Genomic DNA, 19,423 nt, shown 5'->3' on the forward strand with positions numbered 1-19,423 from the left:
CTAGACACTTCATACCACGTAAAAAAGTTAACACAAAAGAGATCACAAACCTAAAAGGATGGGCTAAAACTGTAAAGCTTCCAAAACAAAAATAAGAGACCATCATTTATGACCTTAGCAGAAAAAGATGCCCTAGAAAGAATGCAAAGAGCATGAACCTTTAGGGCTTATCAATTAAAAACAGATAAACTGGGTTTCATCAGAATCTAAAACTTCTTCAAAAGTCACTGTCAAGAAAATGAAGAGTGATACCACACACTGGCAGAGAGTATTTGCAAAACACCTACCTGATAAAAGACTTGTTTGCACGATAACTAAAAAGCTCTCACAACTCAGTTAACAAGACAAATAGCCCAAGGAAAACACTGGGGAAAATATTTATACAGTTATTTCGTCAAAGAAGATACGTAAATGGTCAACAGTCTATGAGAAGATGCTCAACGTCGTCGGTTATTTACCCAACAACGTGGATGGACGTTGTACAAGAGAAGCAACACATAACACACTACATACTGTAGGAGCCCATTCACCGGACATTCTGAAGAAAACAGACCATGGAAACAAAAAAGATCAGTGGTTCCCAGGGCCGGGCTACACAGACTACACAAAGGCAAACGGAAGCTTTCCCAAGGGAAGGAAATATTCTCTCTCTGGGCCACGGTGTTGGGCTCCCTACAATACACATTTGTCTAACCCTGTACAACTGTACACCTAAAAAGGGTGAATTTTATTTGATGCAAAACTCAGCTTAATTTTTATAAATCACCAAGGAAGATATCTTAGGATCCTGTAAATAATTTTAAAATTTAAAATTTAAAAAACATAATTAGTTCCTTCTATTTACTACGAATAGATTACACGTTGGCCCACACCCTTCTACTGGGTGTCCAGTCCACCCACCCATGCTCCTCCCCACCAGGACCCTTCTCACCTTTCCCATGTTAGGCCTACATTTATCACATAAATATTTGCTCTATGTACAAAAAATGAGTACTTAAGTATTGGGATGCTACCGCAGAAAAATTTGAACTATATTATGTGCAAATTATACCTCGGTAATATTGATTTTTGCAATTGAAAACAAGAGGATAATTCACTAAAATCATACTTCATTTTTAAATGTCTATTTCTTTATTTTGAGAGAAAGAACAAGAGAGCAGGGGACGGGCAAAGAGAGGAAGAGAGAGAATCCCAAGCAGGCTCCGAGCTGTCAGCACAGAGCTCAACGCAGGGCTCGATCCCAAGAACTGCAAGACCATGACCTGAGCCAAGATCAAGAGTTGGATGCTTAACTGCTGAGCCACCCAAGTGTCCCCATTATTTTTTTTGCTCAATATCATGTGCATTCACAGAGAACTCACCCAATTTTCCAATTAAAAAAACTGCAAACCAAGCGAGGAAAACAAGGTGAAAAGAGAATGCACGTGGGGAAATCTAATGCTATTTCCTGCTGGAGGACCAACAAATGATGGGGGAGGCAAGTAAATTCTACCTCGAACCCCTGCGCCCTCCTCCTGGGTCTTACACTCCCACCACCATGGAAGTATCCTGCCTCATGTTATCTGAAAGCCCTGTTCTGCCTGGGAATGCACAGCTGGTTCCGTAACACCAGGGGTGTCATGTCACCCACCACAACGGACATTCCACGAAGGGTCTGCTTCAGATGCTGCTAACGCCCAGAGTGTTCAGGAGGGAGGGGAGAAGCACGATTCCTGTAGGATGCAAAGGCCTTTTGTGACCAAGAGCAGGGCCATGTAGAAAATGCCTCTGACTACACAAGAAACCGTTCCAACACAGGCTAAACCACAAGTCTGACAGTTATGACTGGGCGTATGTGGGCAACAGAACAGAACACGTGAAACCAGGTTTCTAGGAAATCAAGATGGCGTCTGTCACTGGCATCCACAACGCCCACTGGCCTAAAAGCTGATATTAAATCACCGAACTTCGTGAGGTTAACAACACTTTCCGTTCCATCTAAAACCGCAACGCAGGGGCACCCAGGTGGCTCAGCCGGTTAAGCGACCAACTTTGGCTCAGGTCATGATCTCACCGTTGGTGAGTTCAAAGCTCTGCGTCGGGCCCTGTGCTGCCACCTCAGAGCCTGGACCTGCTTCCGATTCTATGTCTCCCTCTCTCTCTCTCTGCCCCTCCCCTGCTCGCATTCTGTCTCTCTCAAAAATAAACAAACATTTAAATAAATAAATAAATAAATAAATAAATAAAACCACAACGCAAATCCATCTTTTAGGGCTTGCTAGAGAACACTTAGCATTTTTCTGCTACTCAGAGTCACAAAACAAAAATGACAAGTTGCTCACTTGGGTGGTGGGTTCTGTTGTGGGTGGGGGGAGTGGGGACAGGAAGTTTTGCGTAGTTTTTTTTTTAACAGGAGAAAACTTGTCTTCTTTTGAGACAGGCTCTTGTGAGGTTACACGAGTACTACTTTTATACAAATGACCATTTTGCACAAATCGTACGACCATGGCACTGAGAGATGCTGACCTAATGGCCCCGAGCAGAAGCAGAATCATGAGGCTTTTGCTCTTTCGACACCTGAGGGACACGGTGGCAGGGCCCCTCCAAAGGACAGAGAGGGGCTATGGGGACACAGAGAACAGCGTCACACGATTAGGACAGAGAAAGCTTCGCAGGAGTACCACTGGAGCCGAGTAATCTTACAGTTTCTAAGTATGTTAGTTTGCTTGAAGCCACAGGGTAATTAAAGGGAGGCTCCGGGCTGGTTTATCTGCAAGCTCTCTGGAGTGAAACTACCACGAACAACACTGGTCCTTGACACACCACAACTGGATCCTGACCTCCTGGCTACAAGGGAAAACGGTTCCACTGTTTTCCAGAGACACGGCATTCTGGGCTAGCAGCTATTCAAAGTGGCACCCGCAGGCCCCTTTATGCTCCCCTGACGACAGGTTCCCTTAGTGCCTGATCTAGAGTAACGAGCGAGATTTAATCCAGAGGCCAGATGGCGCTGTCCACGGCTTCAGCTACGGTGACCCCCAAACTATACCAGAAGCTCGTCAGTTAACAAGACGGGTTTTCACGTGAACTAAGGGGTCTTGTTGCATAGTATGTAACGGATATAAAGATTCCGGGGGTAACGTAGACTGACTGGAAATAGACACCCCCGGTCTGGTGTGAACAAGGTGCTAAGACTCCAGAAAGGCCCGGAAGCTGCCGTGTCTGTCGAGAAGGCTGCCTTGGGCTCGATGCTAGATTGGTTTCCCGCTGCAAACTGTCCTCTGTTGCTGACATGGTCACATCTGCCCCTGGGGAATCTTTAGGGAAAGGCTGGGAGTACTCAAGAGACAGCAGTGAGTGCATTCAATTTACTTACAAACTGTTTTTAGTGTCTGCTTGCTTAGAAGCACACGTGGGGGTGCAGAACCCTGGCTTGCTTTCACCGTCATCTGGTAACCCAGCGGTAGGCAGGGCACCGGGGCCTTTACCGGGCTCTCGCTACTGAGGCTCATTATCTACCAAAAGGGTACGTGAAACTGGGGACTGACAAAATGGCCTGATTCCGTTTGGGGAAGAAAAAAAGATTTTTGCACGAATACAGAGGGCTTCCTGCTAGATGCAAGATGTATCTGTGGATACAAGGCAGAAAGTGAAGTTCCCATTTTAAAAGTTCCGTTACGAGAGACTCATCTCACACAAACCGCCTGCATCTGGAATGCATCTGACTTCTCCACAAACAGACCGGGGCTAACCGTGAACGATTATTTTCCTAAGGGTAATGCTCTCCTCAAAGAATCCCCTTTAATACGGACCACGTGCTCGCAACTTGGAAAGAAAAAGATCATCTTCAGGAAACGATTCGTCTCTATCAGATCAAAGAGATGGAAACAAATGGACTCTAAAAGCTGATGGGAGTTTGTAGTTTCGAGCATTTTCACCGCAAATAACGACTCGGCGCAACTCCCCTGTCCACCTGCCGTTTCCGCGACTTGTCGCTCCTCCAGCGGGCCGCGGGGCGCCGCCCCCCCCCCACCCCAGTCCTGGCCACACAGCCGTCCCTTCACGGATCTCTGACGGCCCACGCGTCCAGCCCCGGGGCCCGCGCGTTCCCAGAGGGCCCGGCGCACGTGATCACCAGTGCCCGGAGGTTGAAGGCCCGGGTGCAGGGGAGCCTGAGGAGGCCAGGGGCTCGGATACGCCCCCGGGGCCTGGAAGAGCGGACGGCACCCAGGAGGCCGCCGCAGCCTAACCGAGCCCGTTCCGTAACTACGAGACGCCGACTACGTACGCGCATGTGCGAGGCGCCGTGCCAGGAACGAAGGATCGCGAGAACAGGCTGCCGTCCTTCCGCGAGACGCCGCGCGCCCCCGCAAGACACACAGTGGCCGCCCACAGACGCCGAGGAGCGCGGTGAGGAAGGCAGCGACGGACGAAAACCCGATCAGGTGCTCAGGAGACACAGACGGGCAACCGCGGACAGACCGGGAGTACGTTCTGGAAGAGCGACCCACAGGGCTCACTCCAGTCTGGACACCGGCCACGAGGCAAGGCGGAGTCCGGGCGGAGTCCGTCGTTGCATTTCATGCTCCCGCAGCCGGGAGGTTTGATGGCACCGTAGAGTGACGGAAGACGGAAGGAGCACATTCTGAATAGAAAAGGTTCCAACTGGAACACGTTAAAGCTGCGAAAACCACGAAGACCGCCAAACGGCAAGAACGAGGCGGCACCACAGGGCCCGGCAAAGGGCAGGAGCTCAGTAATGAGCCGAACTGCACAACGAGATGGAAATTCCGGAACATGTGATTAAAAGACGGGCCTACGCGGGGCCGCCCGCTGACGCCGCGAGAAGCAAAGCGTTGGCGGCGGCAGCGCCCACAGAAACCTTCACAGGGAGGCCTCGACTTAGCTGAGCTCCCGACAGCCCGTGCGGCCACTCACTCCGCTATTTTTTATGGAACCACTAAAATCAACTACTTTTGTAGCTTGGTGCGGTTAACGCCTTTGGATAGTTTAGTAGCTGGCTATGCTATTTCTCTGAAAAATCCTGTAAATATCAATATGAAGTTGACTTCCTAAGAATTACAGCCCAAAGTCAACTATTTTATTATTTTTTTAAATGTTTACTGAAAGAGCGCATGAGTGGGGAGGTGCAGAAAGAGGGAGACAGAGGATGCACCCTGTGCCGTCAGCAGAGCCCAAAGCGGGGCTCCAACCCACAAATAGGGAGATCATGACCTGAGCCGAAATCACTCAACCAAGTCAACAATTTAAAGACATTTTTGTTTCTCAGTTGAACTAGCTATGTGTAGGAACACTGCCTTAATGAAAAATATTTTCTTAAAAGATAAGCTTTAAAAAAAATTTTTTTTAAGTTTGTTTATTTTTGACACAGAGAATCTGAAGCAGGTTCTGCACCTGCAGCACAGTGCCCCCATGCGGGGCTCGAACTGACAAACCATGAGATCGTGACCTGAAACCGAGAACTGGATACTAAACTGAGCCACCCAGGTGCCCCAGGAGATTAGCTTTTAATAGAATAGGCAGAATAAGACCTTTGGGAGGTGGAACTCTAGCTCAAACAGGGTTTATTGAGGATTTAGACTGGGTAGGTATTCTTGCTGGCAGGATCTTGCTAGAAAACAACCTAAGAAGTTCTTCCTGCCAGTAGGATGTAAAACAAGTTCCAACCAGAATTATTTACATGCACTTTCAGAACAGGATGCATAAATAATAAGCTTTAAGGAGACTTGTGTATAGTAATTACTTTGCAAATAAATTTTGACAAGTGATTACTTTGATTCAGACTCTAATTAAAAAATTTTAAAGGTATATTTATTTCTGAGAGAGAGAGAGACAGAGGACAAGCAGGGGAGGGGCAGAGAGAGAGGGAGATACAGAATCCAAAACCAGGGTCCAGGCTCCAAGCTGTCACAGAGCTTGATTCAGGGCTCAAACTCATGAACCGTGAGATCATGACCTGAGCCAAAGTTGGACGCTTAACCAACTGAGCCACCCAAGTGCCCTGATTCAGACTCTAATTTAAAGAAACAAGCTGGAGCAGGATTTTTCAACCTCGACATAATGGACATTTGGGGCTGGATAATTCTTTGTCGTGGGGTCCATCCTGTACACTGTTGGATGTTTAGCAGTATCCCTGGCCTCTACCCATCACCGAAACCAAACCAAAAATGCCTCCAGGCATTACCAAATGTCCCCTGAGGGTCTCCAATTGAGAACCGCTAATCCAGAGTATTGCAAATTACAGATTATAACCTGCCTTTGTCAATACGGAAATTTCTCTAATGATGTATGTGCGGCAGCCAACCTCTGAGATGGCCTCAGTAACCCCCAACCTCCAGTACTGCTGTCATTGCAAAGTCCCCTCCCACGCTGTATCAGGATTGGTCTCTGTGGCCAGCAAACTACATCAGAGCGTTGGCCTGTGACTTCTAAGATGGGAAAGAACACTGTGTGGCTTCTGTCTTGCTCTCTTGGATCGTGTGCTCTTGGGGACCACCAGCTGCCATGTCATGAGCACACATCCCTATAGAGAGGTCTTTGAGGTGAGGGATGCCTTGGAGGAACTAAGGCCTCTTGCCAAAAGCTACCCGGGTAAGTCTGGAAGAAGAGCCTCCGGCCTCTTCAAGCTTCATGTGACCGCAGCCCTCACCAACAGCACCTTTGTGGCACCTTCACGAGAGATGCCGAGTCAGAACCACCCATCACATGGAAGCGGAGATGATCCAGGTTTCAAGTCACCAGGGTTAGGGTAAGTTGTTACAAAGCAACAGGTAACTAATACGGAATCGTATTTCCACGTGTCCCAAACGTACAACGCTGGCAGGCACATGGGTCCTTACTGCTTAGTAACACACTCACTACAGTCTTTACCAAAGGACCGGATGGCAGCAATTTATCTTTCTTTTTTAGGTTTTTATGGATTTGAGAGAGAGAGAGAGTGCGAGACAAAGCAGGGGAGGGGCAGAGAGAGAGAGAGAGAGAGAGAGAGAGACAGAGAGAGAATCCCAAGCAGGCTCCATGCCATCAGTGCAGAGCCTGACGTGGTGCTTGAACTCATGAACCACAAGATCATGGCCTGAGCCGAGATCACGTCAGATGCTCAACCAAGTGAGCCACCCTGGTGCCCCAATAATTTCTTTTCCAGGCAAAGATGAGACAAACAGGCACAAAACGGTTTCTCCTGAATTTAAAGTGTGGCTTGGGGCAGGGGATATCAGAAAAGACTGGTAACTTGATTTATGTAGTAAAATAAAGCATTTTCCACTAAGAAATCCTTGTAAATCTGCATGGAGATCCACATCCCAAAGCTGGTAGCTCACTGTGTCTTCTATCCCGTGATACAGCCGCTAAACGCAGGGCTTTCAGGAGGAAGAATTTAAGATTTAAATGTGGCTCAGGCTCAGTGCTGATGACCCAGGGGATGATAAAACCCTATAAATGAACCTTAGTTTCCCCAGATCTTTTACAAACCCCAAAGTCACAGCTATGCTTTCTCCTGACACAGGCATATTTGTTATTCCACTCTGTCCATAAAAAGCTAAAATAATGACCTAATGAACTTGGATGAAGCGATTATCTTACTAGGAATAAACAATACTGCAAACAAATAGGTTCCTATTCTTTCCTCCATAATGTGGAAAGCCTCTCGCACTCGAACTACCTCTTTGGGTGCCATGGGCTGAGTCGTGTCCCATCTCAAATTCTTTAAAAAAACATTTTTTTTAAATGTTTATTTATTTTTGAGAGAGACCGAGGATGAACGGGGGAGGGGCAGAGAGAAAGGGAAAGACAGAATTTGAAGCAGGTTCCAGGCTCTGAGCTGTAAGTACAGAGCCCGACATGGGGTTCAAACCCAAGAACTGCGAGATCGTGACCTGAGCCAAAGTTGGACGCTTAACTGAATGAGCCACCCAGGTGCCCCCCACTGCCTCAGAACAGGACTATATTTGGAGAGAGGGTTTTTTACAAAGATAATTAAGTTAAAATGAGGTCACTGGGGCCCTAGTCCCACACGACTGGTGTCCTCACAAGAAAAGAACAGGACACAGATGCACACAGAAGACGGACCACGTGGACACCGGGAGATGGCCATCTATAAGCCACAGAGAGGGACCCCAGAAGAAACCAACCTTGCCACACCTTAACCTTGGACCTCCAGCCTCCAAAAGAAAATCAAGGCAGTCCTACCAACTCATACAGAGGGTTAGCTAGCTACCTTCGGGCTCAATGGGTCCTCTGTGATTCCGTATCTGGCTGCTTCCACTAATCACACAACCCAGGCCATCAGAAAATCAACATGAACGCCAGGACTTCACATTATACTCAGAATAGAACAGTATGTCACCGTGATACTAGATTCCCCCAGATAATCCATGAAGGAGTCATTAGTAAAGTCTCTTTTGATGTGGCCTTGAATTGTACAAATACTTCTAGGATGGGAGGAGGGAGGAAAAACATAGAATTAACTCTAATGATTTAAGTAGAAATAACTGTAATTGAAGACCCTCTCCAATCTGTAGAAAATGGTTAACTGAATCTTGAGGACTATAATTCAAGGCAAGAAGTTTACAACAGGCACGCCCATTTTGCTGGATATGATTTTAGAGAAGATTTGGCACTGACACGTCAATAGGGCGTAGCTGGACAGGGGACATACCGCTTAGGAGAACAGCCTCCTGCAAACGGTCACAGCTGGTCAAACGGAGGAAGAGGGGAGAGCTTTCCAGCAATTAAGAAAACCCTATTTTCATAGAGGAGTATTTTTATAGAGAAGTAATTTTTAGAGAGAAGTAATCATATTGTCGCATTCTTCTGATATCCATATCCCCGGAGAAACAGCAAGTATGAAAAAGACAGCTGACTACACTGAATGCCAACTTGGTTTGTGGAGCGTTTACATTCCCGGTACTGTGCTAAGTACTCCACATGCATCCTCATGTAAGCTCTATGCCCGCTCGGCAACACGTATTGTAGACCATCCCCAAAGACGAAGAAGTTCAGAGAGGCTACCTGATCATCTACCCGTACAATACACAATTACATATGCAAATACAGGATTACAGTTACTTTCACGTTTTTTCCTTTTTAAAATGCAAAACTACTAGAAGATTGCAAATTACATGTGACCCATCACGTTTCTACAGGACCGTATCACTCTGTACCACATCCTTTATTAGCCTCTCCCTAAAATCTAGGAAGACAAGTACTCTCTTTGCTGGATCACAGTAGACATTTCACTAAAAATCTGAGAAATTATAAGTTTCGCGTGCTTTTAAACTTACAAAACGAGATGAGTTATCATTTTTCACGGTCTTCGCATTTCCGAATGATTCCAGGATTGGATTTGCTTGTAAGAGCTGCCGTTCGAGTTCCCCCTAAAAGACATTACACGTATGCATGCACACACACACACACACACACACACACACACACACACACACACACACACAAATAAAAGCAGATTAGGTTAATCTAACATCTTTACTCCAATCCTTGGGTGGGGGTGGGGTGGACAAAACAATAAACTTCCTCTCTTAGTGTTTTCATTCTGTTTGCCATCTCGTAACCTTTGTGGCTTTATTCTCAGTCATATTAGGCTCTGCTAAAGGGAAAAACAGCATGTATAAAGTGATCGGAAGGGGAAGAAAAAGTCACGTTAAACAGATCAATTTGAGGGCAGGGCATATAAATTAGGCAGAGAATTTTGAAAAGAAAACAAACTGGTTTTCATGAAATGAAATTCAGCTTGACACTTCAATTAAGGACATATTAATACTTACACTTCTGTTTATTTTTATACTGCCTTGCTCCAATGACTGAAGGCAGACAATTCTAATAACCACTATCCTAGTGGTAGATGTGTCATTTTTCCAAGGGTTGCACATGATACCCTAATGATGCCGACAGGATGATGTCCTCACTGACACTTTCAGGGAGGATGGAGATGGGGATGCTGCTGACTTTTGCTCAAATTTAAAAACGCTTACTATAGAGTATGTGATAGAATATAGGCTTTATGCAGAGTCTTTACTTATGTGCAAATTCGGCTAGGAAATAGGTTCCACAAACAAAAGATGTAAGTATATTAATATGTGCTTTAATCATGACACACAATAAGAAGCTGCATGAGAAAGCAAGATGCTATTTCTGGCCACGGAAAGCACTGCAAAGTGGTGTTGTGTTCCTGGAACGTAATTTTCGAGTGTATCATAGGAACTTCGATACATCTGCTTTTTCCAAACACAAAGCTTACCCCTGTATTTTAAAATACCACAGTCAGTATTCTAGACCTAAAGACAGGATGTCAAACCACTAGCAAATGTGATTCTGAGCAGAGGGATAAAAGGATCCTCATGCAAGGATCTTAACTACCGGCCAGTTGTTATGTGAGCGTTGCATGATGAGATCCAAAAAGAACAAATATAACGCCATACATGGAGTTGGCGTTTAACTCTGGAATTGGACTCCTTCGCTCGTTACGAGGGTGGGAAAGTACTCCAGAGGCACAGGACCCAGTGAGATACGCTCCCCCCACAGGTCTGCCCTCCAGCACTGATCTGAACTGCCCAGATCTTCACAGGTGTTGAGTGCAGTCTACAATGGTGTTCAACTGAAACCAGGCAGGAACCAGTCCCGTTAAGACCTGCGGGATGAACTTCCTTTCCTGGCATTTGATAATATGCTCCCTGTAGCGTTAGTCTCCCAGGTTATGGACTTCACATTTCTGCTGTAAAGCTTCCTAAACATTATAGGCTTCCCAGGGTTCTTAAATGTGGTATCCCGGCAACCATTTTTAACAACTGAGAGGCATCATTAAGGGGCATCGTTCTGTAATCTAACAAGTGCCTTTCCCCTGGAGGTCAGCAGTCGCCCACATCACCGTGCCCACGGCTGGCATCTTGCAAAGCCCTGGGTGTACGAGCTCTGCAAAAATCAGGCTCTAGAATGCTTCTTGCCTCACTCAGCCTGTGATCAGAATGTAGAAACCGTCAGAAAAACACTGAATTTTCCTAAGTGGGGCACTACCTTTGCACTAACTATTGCTACTTAGATCTAGGAACTAGACAGAATATAGATTCCTTAGAATTACGCACTATCATCCCGCCAAATCCTAATAAAAATAATTTCAGTGACATTTCACCTTTCAAGTGTTTTCCTAACTTGGAGGTAAAGTATTGCATATCCTATTTTAATACTCCCTAGATGTGGCTACAAGGAGTCTTTTCTCTGTGTGTGAGTGCATGTGGGTGTGCTCATGTGTGTGATTTACGGATTCCATCCTTTCTCCTGCTGGCTTTTAATAAACTGGCTGTATCCCCTGAACCTAGCTCAGTGTCAGGTCAAAAGGATGCTCCGGGAGTGTTTGCTGAATGATTGTGGCACCAGAGGTCCCGAAATATTCTAGCAGCATTCGGGAGGGGATGGTGCTGAGCCAAAGTTGGCAGGAAGAATCGGGTGAAGGGTCCGCACTGTCTCCATAGAACCTGCCGACTGGGCCGCTTCTGTGTCTCTGCTGTTGGGGTCACTAGGTTATTAGCAGGGTTGTGGTATTACTTTTCTCCTAATGGGCTGGTGACATCAATGGGACCAAGCAAAGCTCTCAGTAACTCTTCAATGAATCACAAAAAGCTTGAACACAAAGCTGTCATCGTAAAGCACACAAAAAGGGTCTTAAATTAAGAAATTACCACTGAATTTGATCATTTCTGTGCTGTGCAATTTCACACTTTGATTAAATGGCGCTAACCTCTCTCAACCAAACTATGAAGCCAGTTATAAACCATCAGGGGACAGTGACTAAGTGCTAACCTTTCCACCAGAATTGGAGGGGCAGTGGCCCTGGTTTCGATTATTCTATATGATAACGAGAAAGGTCTTTGGGAATGTAGGGGAAACTAATCAGCATTAGCTACTGAAATTGTTTTTACAGTTTTAAGTATTTAGAATTAATTCTATGATGCTTTAAAGGTCTACCAATCATGATGAAAACTATACCCTTCGTTTGTTATATGGTATATTAATATCTACCTATGATATGATAGAAGAGTTTGAAGTTGGTAAAAAAAAAAAAAAAAAAAAAAAAAGCCCTTTGAAAACTCCAGTTGAGCCAGCAAGGCTGGGGTCGTGCTGGGCTTTGCAGGCCTGACTAGGTACAGATGTAGGTGTCCCAGGGCCCACAAGAGGGCTGAACGTGGGTGGCAACAGCTCGACGTCACGCTAAGAACCAGACTTCGTCTCAACCGGCAGGCTCGAATTTCTGCACTTGTGCCTGCTGTCACCATCCTCTTAGTTCGAGGCCGTTCAGAGCAGTAGATAGGAAGTCATCTGGAAGCTGCCATCCAGAGGTGGGGGACTCGCTAGTTGGAGGGGCAGGCGGGCTGGCCTGGAGGAGTCCCTTCTTCGGGGACGGTTAGGTTTTAGAAATCACTGACTGGTGTTTAACTCTGCCCTAGATTCAGGCTCTGGCGTAGCACTGAACGCTGTGCCAGACTCTTGAGGGTCCGTAACAGCGACCTATGGTGAGGGAGCCCAGCACACAGACTGCCTCCAGCTGGCTGGGCACAAAGTCAAGCAGGACTTGAACTTGGTCATAAAAACTGTATCCAAAGTTTGCAGGTAAACGCTTCACGTTTACTGCTTAACCACTGTGGCCCGAATTCTAAGAAGTGGTTTCTATTCCTATTTCCACAGTAATGATTAAGTTTTAAAGGTAAGCACAAAAGCCTGCCCGGATGGCTAAAACAGACATGGACGTGTGCTGGCGAGGAGATGGGGGCACCCTCATGCACTGCTGGTGGGAATGGAGGGCGGTTCCTTCAAGCGTTAAACCGAATACTACAGTAACCCAGCCGGCCCACACCCAGGTGCCTGCCCAAGAGAATGGGAAACACAGGTCCACACAAACCCTACGCACAAATGTTCCTGGGGCATTGTCCAAGATGGCCCCCAAGTGGAAACAACCCAAAATGTATGCCAATGGATGGATGGATAAACACAGTGGGACCTACCTACCGTAAGGGAATACCGCTCGGCCAAGGAGAGGGATGGAGTATTTGTACACGCTACGACACGGATAAACCGTGCAAACATCATGCGAAGGGAAAGAATGCCAGGATTCCGTTCAAGTATCCTATGCATGACAGACAGATTCGCAGAGACAAAAAGTATGTTGATGATTTCTGGGGACTGGGAGGAAATGGAAGGTGATTCCAAATGGCTTTCTTTTTGGGGGGATGAAAACACGCTCAAGTTGACTGCAGGGATAACTGTGTAACTCAGTGTAATGAAAACAACAATGCTGAACTGTATGAATGTGGAATGTGGGAAGTTTATGGCGTGTGAATTAAATTTTGATGAAGCTGTTAAAAAAAACAAGGAATGAGCAGAGAGAGACAAATAAAGGACTCCCCAAATCAGGGGCCTCGAAACGCCTTCCCCTCCCTTGTTCTTACAACGCATACTGTGTCTAGTGACAAAAGGCTAGAAATGTATACAAATGGTTCCTGGGTGCCTAAGTTTTGCCTGTAACGTTCAATGTAAATTCACAAACCAGGGATGTCAAACCAAATGAAACACCTTGCAAAGTACAGACTGCTTGCTGGCAGTCATTCTCAAAATGGGGCGAGGGGGTCCCCGGGAAGGGGGAGCGATTGTGGGCAAAGAAGTCATTTCTCGACGGGACCCTCTGCAGGGTCACTACCGCCCACAAGCATCTCCTAGTCTTCAAGTGGGCTGGGAGGAAAAACTGAGGACCAGTGTTCTTCTCAGTCTTCTAGAAACACAAGCACAGCCCCCACCGGACTAGACTACTATTACAATAAACATGGGAAAAGCAGCCCCGGAGATCTGTGCAGAGTGAGTTCATGCAGCAGGACATGCAAATCAATGACGGAGGGAGGGAGGCATGACCAGAGAAGCTGTCACTGCCCTGTCTTTGGGAAAACGTGCCCCCTGTCGACGGAGCCGACCCAAAGTACAGTCCAGGGGTAGGCATGCTACTCACACAACAGCGATCCATTCTGTGGTTTAAAATGACATCGAAACAAAACGTTAACAGTAATGGTGTACGGATCCCGTGGTGGAATTTGGAAAACCCCGATCTGTACAGTAGTTATTTAATGCTAATTCACTAGTGACCCAAGTGCACATTAACAGGTCATTTTAGCGAGTACCTCGAAGACACAGAGAAAAGCTAATTTCTGGTCTAGAGGTTCCTTCTGTAGTCAGCAAAAGAGCCTTTAAATGTCCTCTAGGACAATGATTCCGTGAACCCTTCCTATTTGTACGAATGATCTGCTCTCTACAGCTAAAGGAGAAGACAGAACGTCATAGGGCCTTAGCACAGCTTTGCTGTCTGAGAACATCTTGAGAATTTTAAGGAGGGTTTCTGAAAATCTTGTCTATAGGACTATTCCTGTAGACACTGAAGAATTTCTTTATATTAGTAAGTCATTTCTAGAACATTGTGCTTTCCTGCTTCGTATTAGCTCTGTTTCACTGTCTTGTGGCAGACAGCCAGACCGAAGCCATCCAGTGCCAGGGAAAGGGTCAAGTCCAGGACAGATGTCCCTCTCCTCCAGGGTAGCAGGAAAGGCTCTGTCTATGGCTGTGCTCTACGGAGCCTGAAGGGGGAGCATTCGATAACCAGTAAGAATAACACTCCTCCACCACTTGCCCTGGATAACAAAGGATAATTTTACATATTATATCAACAAGGCCCTCAGCTTAAAATACATACGGGCCACAAAAAACTTTATTAGAAATGTGTAAATCCAAAAAGGTACAACTTTAGAGTTGCAGCCCCAAACTCAAAAATTTAACGTATGGCCCAAAGCGAGGCTTCTGTGTATTTAAAGAAAAATTGAAATCGTTCCATCTCGTATTTGACACACGAAACCCTGAGGGCTCAAGGCTTCATCAACAGGTGATTCAATGTCATGATAAAAAGGGTAGAGAAATATTCAAACTTGTCTCGAAAACACATTTAAAGCCAAAGGGCATGCTGCTGCTCACAAAAGATGATGTCTCTAAGCAACACATTTTCAAAATCAAATTTTCTTTTTTGCGGTAAATTTCACTCACAACTCCTGGTATTTGTTTCTAATAGAGACTCGATCTAGAGACAGAAATTAGCGCAAACATTCAAGACTAAGAAGCATAAACAAAAGCACTTGCCTGATGCTTCACTGGTTTTGGCGATTCCTGCTGTTTGTTACAAACAGATAAACGCAAACGTTAGCGAGTCTGGGCCTTTCCCTAAGCGGTGAGCCACATCTAAAGCACCACGTGACCGTCCACCTCAGAGCTGTGACAGCGGATCTGGCTGGCGTTCCTCAGGGATCAGCTGCCACTTGGGCAGATTCAGGATCACTGACCCCCTTTTATTTGTACCCATTTTCTATCATCGACTGCCCCCAAATTTCCATCCTCGTCTCAAGCTTCTATGGCCAGTGGCAACAGCCTGTGTCCCTGCTCAGAAAAGATAGCTAAAGACCCTTGAGGACCATCTTTTGGTGGAAATAGGCAATCTTCAAAACACTGCTCTTCGATCGTTAACCATTCCTCCCAAAGCTTTGCAAGAAATCAGGCTTCAAGCCGGAATCGTAATTCTGGTTGGCCTGTTAGAAAACCTAGGTACTACAATTCCTTCCTGAGCGGAGGAAGTTTCTGGGTGGGGGTCGTGGAGACAAGGGGGCGGTCAGTTCCAGCAGGACACTGAGTAGCTGTGCTTCCTTATTCTGGTTTCTGCAATCGTAAAAGAATAAACCGAGGCATTAAATGAACAACGGAACGAAAACTTACAGGAATATTATGGTCCTTCCGTCCTTTGTGCGAAGAAGCGACATGAGCAAGGTACTGAATGACTTTCTTAGTATTTTCTGTCTTCCCAGCACCTGATTCACCCCTGAAAGAAACAGTAACACAGGCTGTCTTAAAGAAAGCAGGGCGTCCACCTTCCAAAGTTGTAATTAACAAAATTAAACGGAGTTGGAACAAGAATTGGTAGGAAATAAAAAGGATGTAGGATAAAAACCGATTGGCAGAAGTCAGAAAATTGTCATTATTTTTAAATGGTATTAAATTACCACACACTTTTTCCACCCCCTGGAGATGCCAGAGAGACACAGGGAAAAGTTCAGAGTGCTGTGTTTTGTTTTGTTTTTTCAAGGAGTTTGGGGGTTCCACCAGAGAAGCAGCATTTATCATAAGAGGTCATGAAAACATTCCTCAGCACCAGAAACCCATCCACCACTGGGGATTTAATCTGAAGGAGCTTCAGACCTCTGGGCTGCCCCTTGCTGCTCAGGTCCAGGCAAGGTTTTCTCGCTCTTCCCCCAAAGGAGCGGACGAGTGTTGCTACAGCCACAGCACCTTGTACATATTTTGTCACATCTCCTCAGCCACCTGCTGGCCTCGCATCCTGGGCTCCTGGGGCAAAGGGCAGGACCCCGTGCATGTGCGTCTGTTTACTGTGCATTTGTGTTTATTTGTGTTAGTTTTTTTTTTTTAATCCACGGAACCTCGTGCAGTGCTGACCCACAGCCACTACGCAAGGTGTAGAGACAGTGAACGAACACCGTGAATTTTGTGATGAACTGGGACAGATGCCACCACTTTGTATGCTTTACGTTTTAAAACAAGGCTAGCACGTTTCAAAGGCTGCTTTTGATTTCTACTCAAGTACTGATCTTGAAATTCAGGGAAGCTTCTGGACACACAGCGCTACCTGAGTTCTGGCCTTTCTGTTCAAATATCAAAGGGTCCCTAAGATCGGATCAAAGGAAACCTATCTTCACAATCGATAAAAATCTCAATTTGGATTGAAGTAGAAATTTTGGGGGCGCCTGGGTGGCTAGGTTGGTTAAGCATTCCTACTCTTGATAACAGCTCAGGTCATGATTTCACGGTTTGTGAGTTCGAGACCCATGTTGGGTTCTCCACTGACAGTGTGGAGCCTGCCTGGGATTTTCTCTCACTCCCTCTCTCTGGCCTTCCCCTGCTCATGTTCTTTCTCTCTCTCTCTCAAAATAAAAATATTAAACTCTAAAAACACACACACACCCCAAAAAGCCCCAGTGATTCTTAAATCACTGGTAAGCTGTAAAAAAAGATAAATAAAACAAAAAATTTCATTATCTAATTAGATTTAAAAAAAAAAAAAACCTCAGGGGGGAAAAAAACAAAAAAAGAAAAAACCAGGGCGCCTGGGGGGCTCAGTCGGTTAAGTATCTGACTTGTGGTTTCAGCTCAGGTCATGATCTCACGGTTGATGAATTTCAGCCCCACACTGGGCTTTGAGCTGACAGCGTGGAACATGCTTGGGATCCTTTCTCTCTCTTCTCTCTCCCTCTCTCTGCCTTCCCCTGCTCTCTCTCAAAATAAACAAACTTAAAAAAAACCCTTCTGAAACCCCAAAATGTTAATACACACATGGTCGACTAATAATCCTCTAAACCCGTTGTACCCAACCCAAGCCTTAGAAGTCTAATTTTTCTAACAAGCTCCCACCCTTTCTGGAAAGTGTACTCTGAATTGCACTATTTTTGTCCACAACTTAAGTATGTCAGTGGGTTTACTGGCTGTATTATTTTCTCTGCACCCAGACACCTACAATCTAAACTGAAGAGGCTCTGGGTAAAGGGAGCCCCACTGACCAACTAGTTGTATGGCTTTGAGGAAGGAAATGGTCTCCTTCGGGCCTCCATGCTACCATTTGTAAAGTGGAGGAACTGGGAGCACCGGGGGGTTTTGGTTGGTTAAATGCCCCGACTTAGGCTTGGGTCATAATCTCACAGTTTGTAGGTTTGAGCCCCACGTCGGGCTCTGTGCTGACAGTGTGGAGTCTGCTTGGGATTCTCTCTCTCTCTCTCTCTCTCTCTCTCTCTCTCTCTCTCCTTCCCCTGCTCTCACTTTCTCTCAAAATAAATAAATTAAAAAAAAAAATCAAGTTGTCTCTGAAGTTTATTCTTTCAGATAAACTTCACATAATTGTTTTGTCACGCCTCACTCATTTCTTGCCCGATAAATAAAAAAACAAGAGACAGAATTTTGAATTAAGTAACATTAACATACTTTTTTTTTTTTTTTTTTTAAATGGGAAAAGGTGTTCTGTCTCTCGGGTAAATTTTGTGTTTTCTATGCTCGCAACTATCAAGGACTGTGTTGGTCTTATACATCTTTGAAATCCTGGTGCCCAGCACAGTAGGGGCTCTGTAAATACCAATGAATAAATGAATACAGGTCCTGCACATGTTTTAAGTTTATTCCTAGGCTCCCTTTTATATTTTTTATTCCTGCTATTAACGTCCTTTATCTTCTACCTGGCTACCACTGGCACCTGGATAAGGTAATACATTTTAATTCACTCATTCAATAAATACAAATCAACCCCTGTGTACTGGGCATTCTTCTTCTTTTTTTTTTTTTTTTTACATTTTTAATTTAATTTTGATGGAGAGACAGAGCACAAGTGGGGGAGGAGTAGAGAGGGAGGGAGACACAGAATCCGAAGCAGGCTCCAGGCTCCGAGCTGTCAGCACAGAGCCCGACACGGGGCTCGAACTCACAAACCTCAAGATCATGACCTGAGCCGAAGTCGGACGCTTAACCGACTGAGCCACCCAGGCCAGGCATTCTTCTAAGGGCAAGAGCTAGAGCGGTGAACAAAGTCTGCGTCCTCGGGGAGCTCAAGTTCAGGGGCAAAGACATAAAATAAGCCACAAAAAACAAATAAGAGAAGCGGTAAGACATGAGGGACGCCATGAGGGCAACAAGGAGGCAGCTGGGGTTGGGGAGGAGGCAGAGAGGAGCAGAGGACACTTTCCTGGAAACTCGATGGTTGGGGGGAGCCTCCAAAATGGGGGAGAACAGACCAGTGAAATCCCGGGGCGCCATGTTCGGGGCGGGGGGATGGAGACCCAAACACAAAGGAGTATCTTTGCCAGGAACGGAGCTGGTGTAGGAGCTGAGGCAACCAGAGAGGCAGAGAACCGCGGGGGCTCCGGATGCAGCAGGGATGGGGGTCGGGGGGGTGCCCCAAGTCACGGCAAAGAATCTGGATTTTATTCAAGCATAATTGCTCAATAGCTAGGATGGTGGTTTTCTCTGTTTGGTTAACTTTGTTTAAAATACTTAGTGCTTCAAGGCTAATCATGATGCTGGCGGCTGTTTTCAAACAAATAACTTTTCTCTTACGCCCAGAAATGAGCCTCTCGTTTAGAGTGATCATTACTTGTCTCGAAAATACTTATGATTGTTCCTTTTCAGCTAAGTTTTGCCTCTGTGGTTTCTCCACAAACTCCTCTCTATTGGACAGGCTTCGGTGTGTCCTTAAAGCATTTTGTTCCTTCCCGGTCACACTCCCCGGGCTGTGCCTCTCAACTGCTTATATAAACTCTGCCACATTTTTTCTACTTCGGGTCTA

General features: G+C 45.9%; 1 protein-coding gene across 9 annotated transcripts in view; it reads right to left on the bottom strand.

Moving 5' to 3' along the window:
* MYH10 (myosin heavy chain 10) overlaps positions 1–19,423 on the bottom strand; it is a 131,178-nt gene that overhangs the window by 68,556 nt on the left and 43,199 nt on the right. For 4 of the 9 annotated variants that reach the window (XM_023244684.2, XM_023244687.2, XM_023244689.2 and 1 more), the window contains 3 exons: positions 15,802–15,904; positions 15,175–15,204; positions 9,282–9,374 (listed from right to left, as the gene is read on the bottom strand). In XM_023244684.2, the coding sequence (XP_023100452.2) occupies positions 9,282–9,374; positions 15,175–15,204; positions 15,802–15,904 (226 nt within the window). The remainder of the gene's footprint in view (positions 1–9,281; positions 9,375–15,174; positions 15,205–15,801; positions 15,905–19,423) is intronic. The other 5 variants (XM_023244686.2, XM_023244690.2, XM_045044548.1 and 2 more) reach the window with 2 other exon arrangements.

This window comes from Felis catus, chromosome E1, assembly GCF_018350175.1.
Source record: "Felis catus isolate Fca126 chromosome E1, F.catus_Fca126_mat1.0, whole genome shotgun sequence".
Classification (NCBI taxonomy): Eukaryota; Metazoa; Chordata; class Mammalia; order Carnivora; family Felidae; genus Felis; species Felis catus.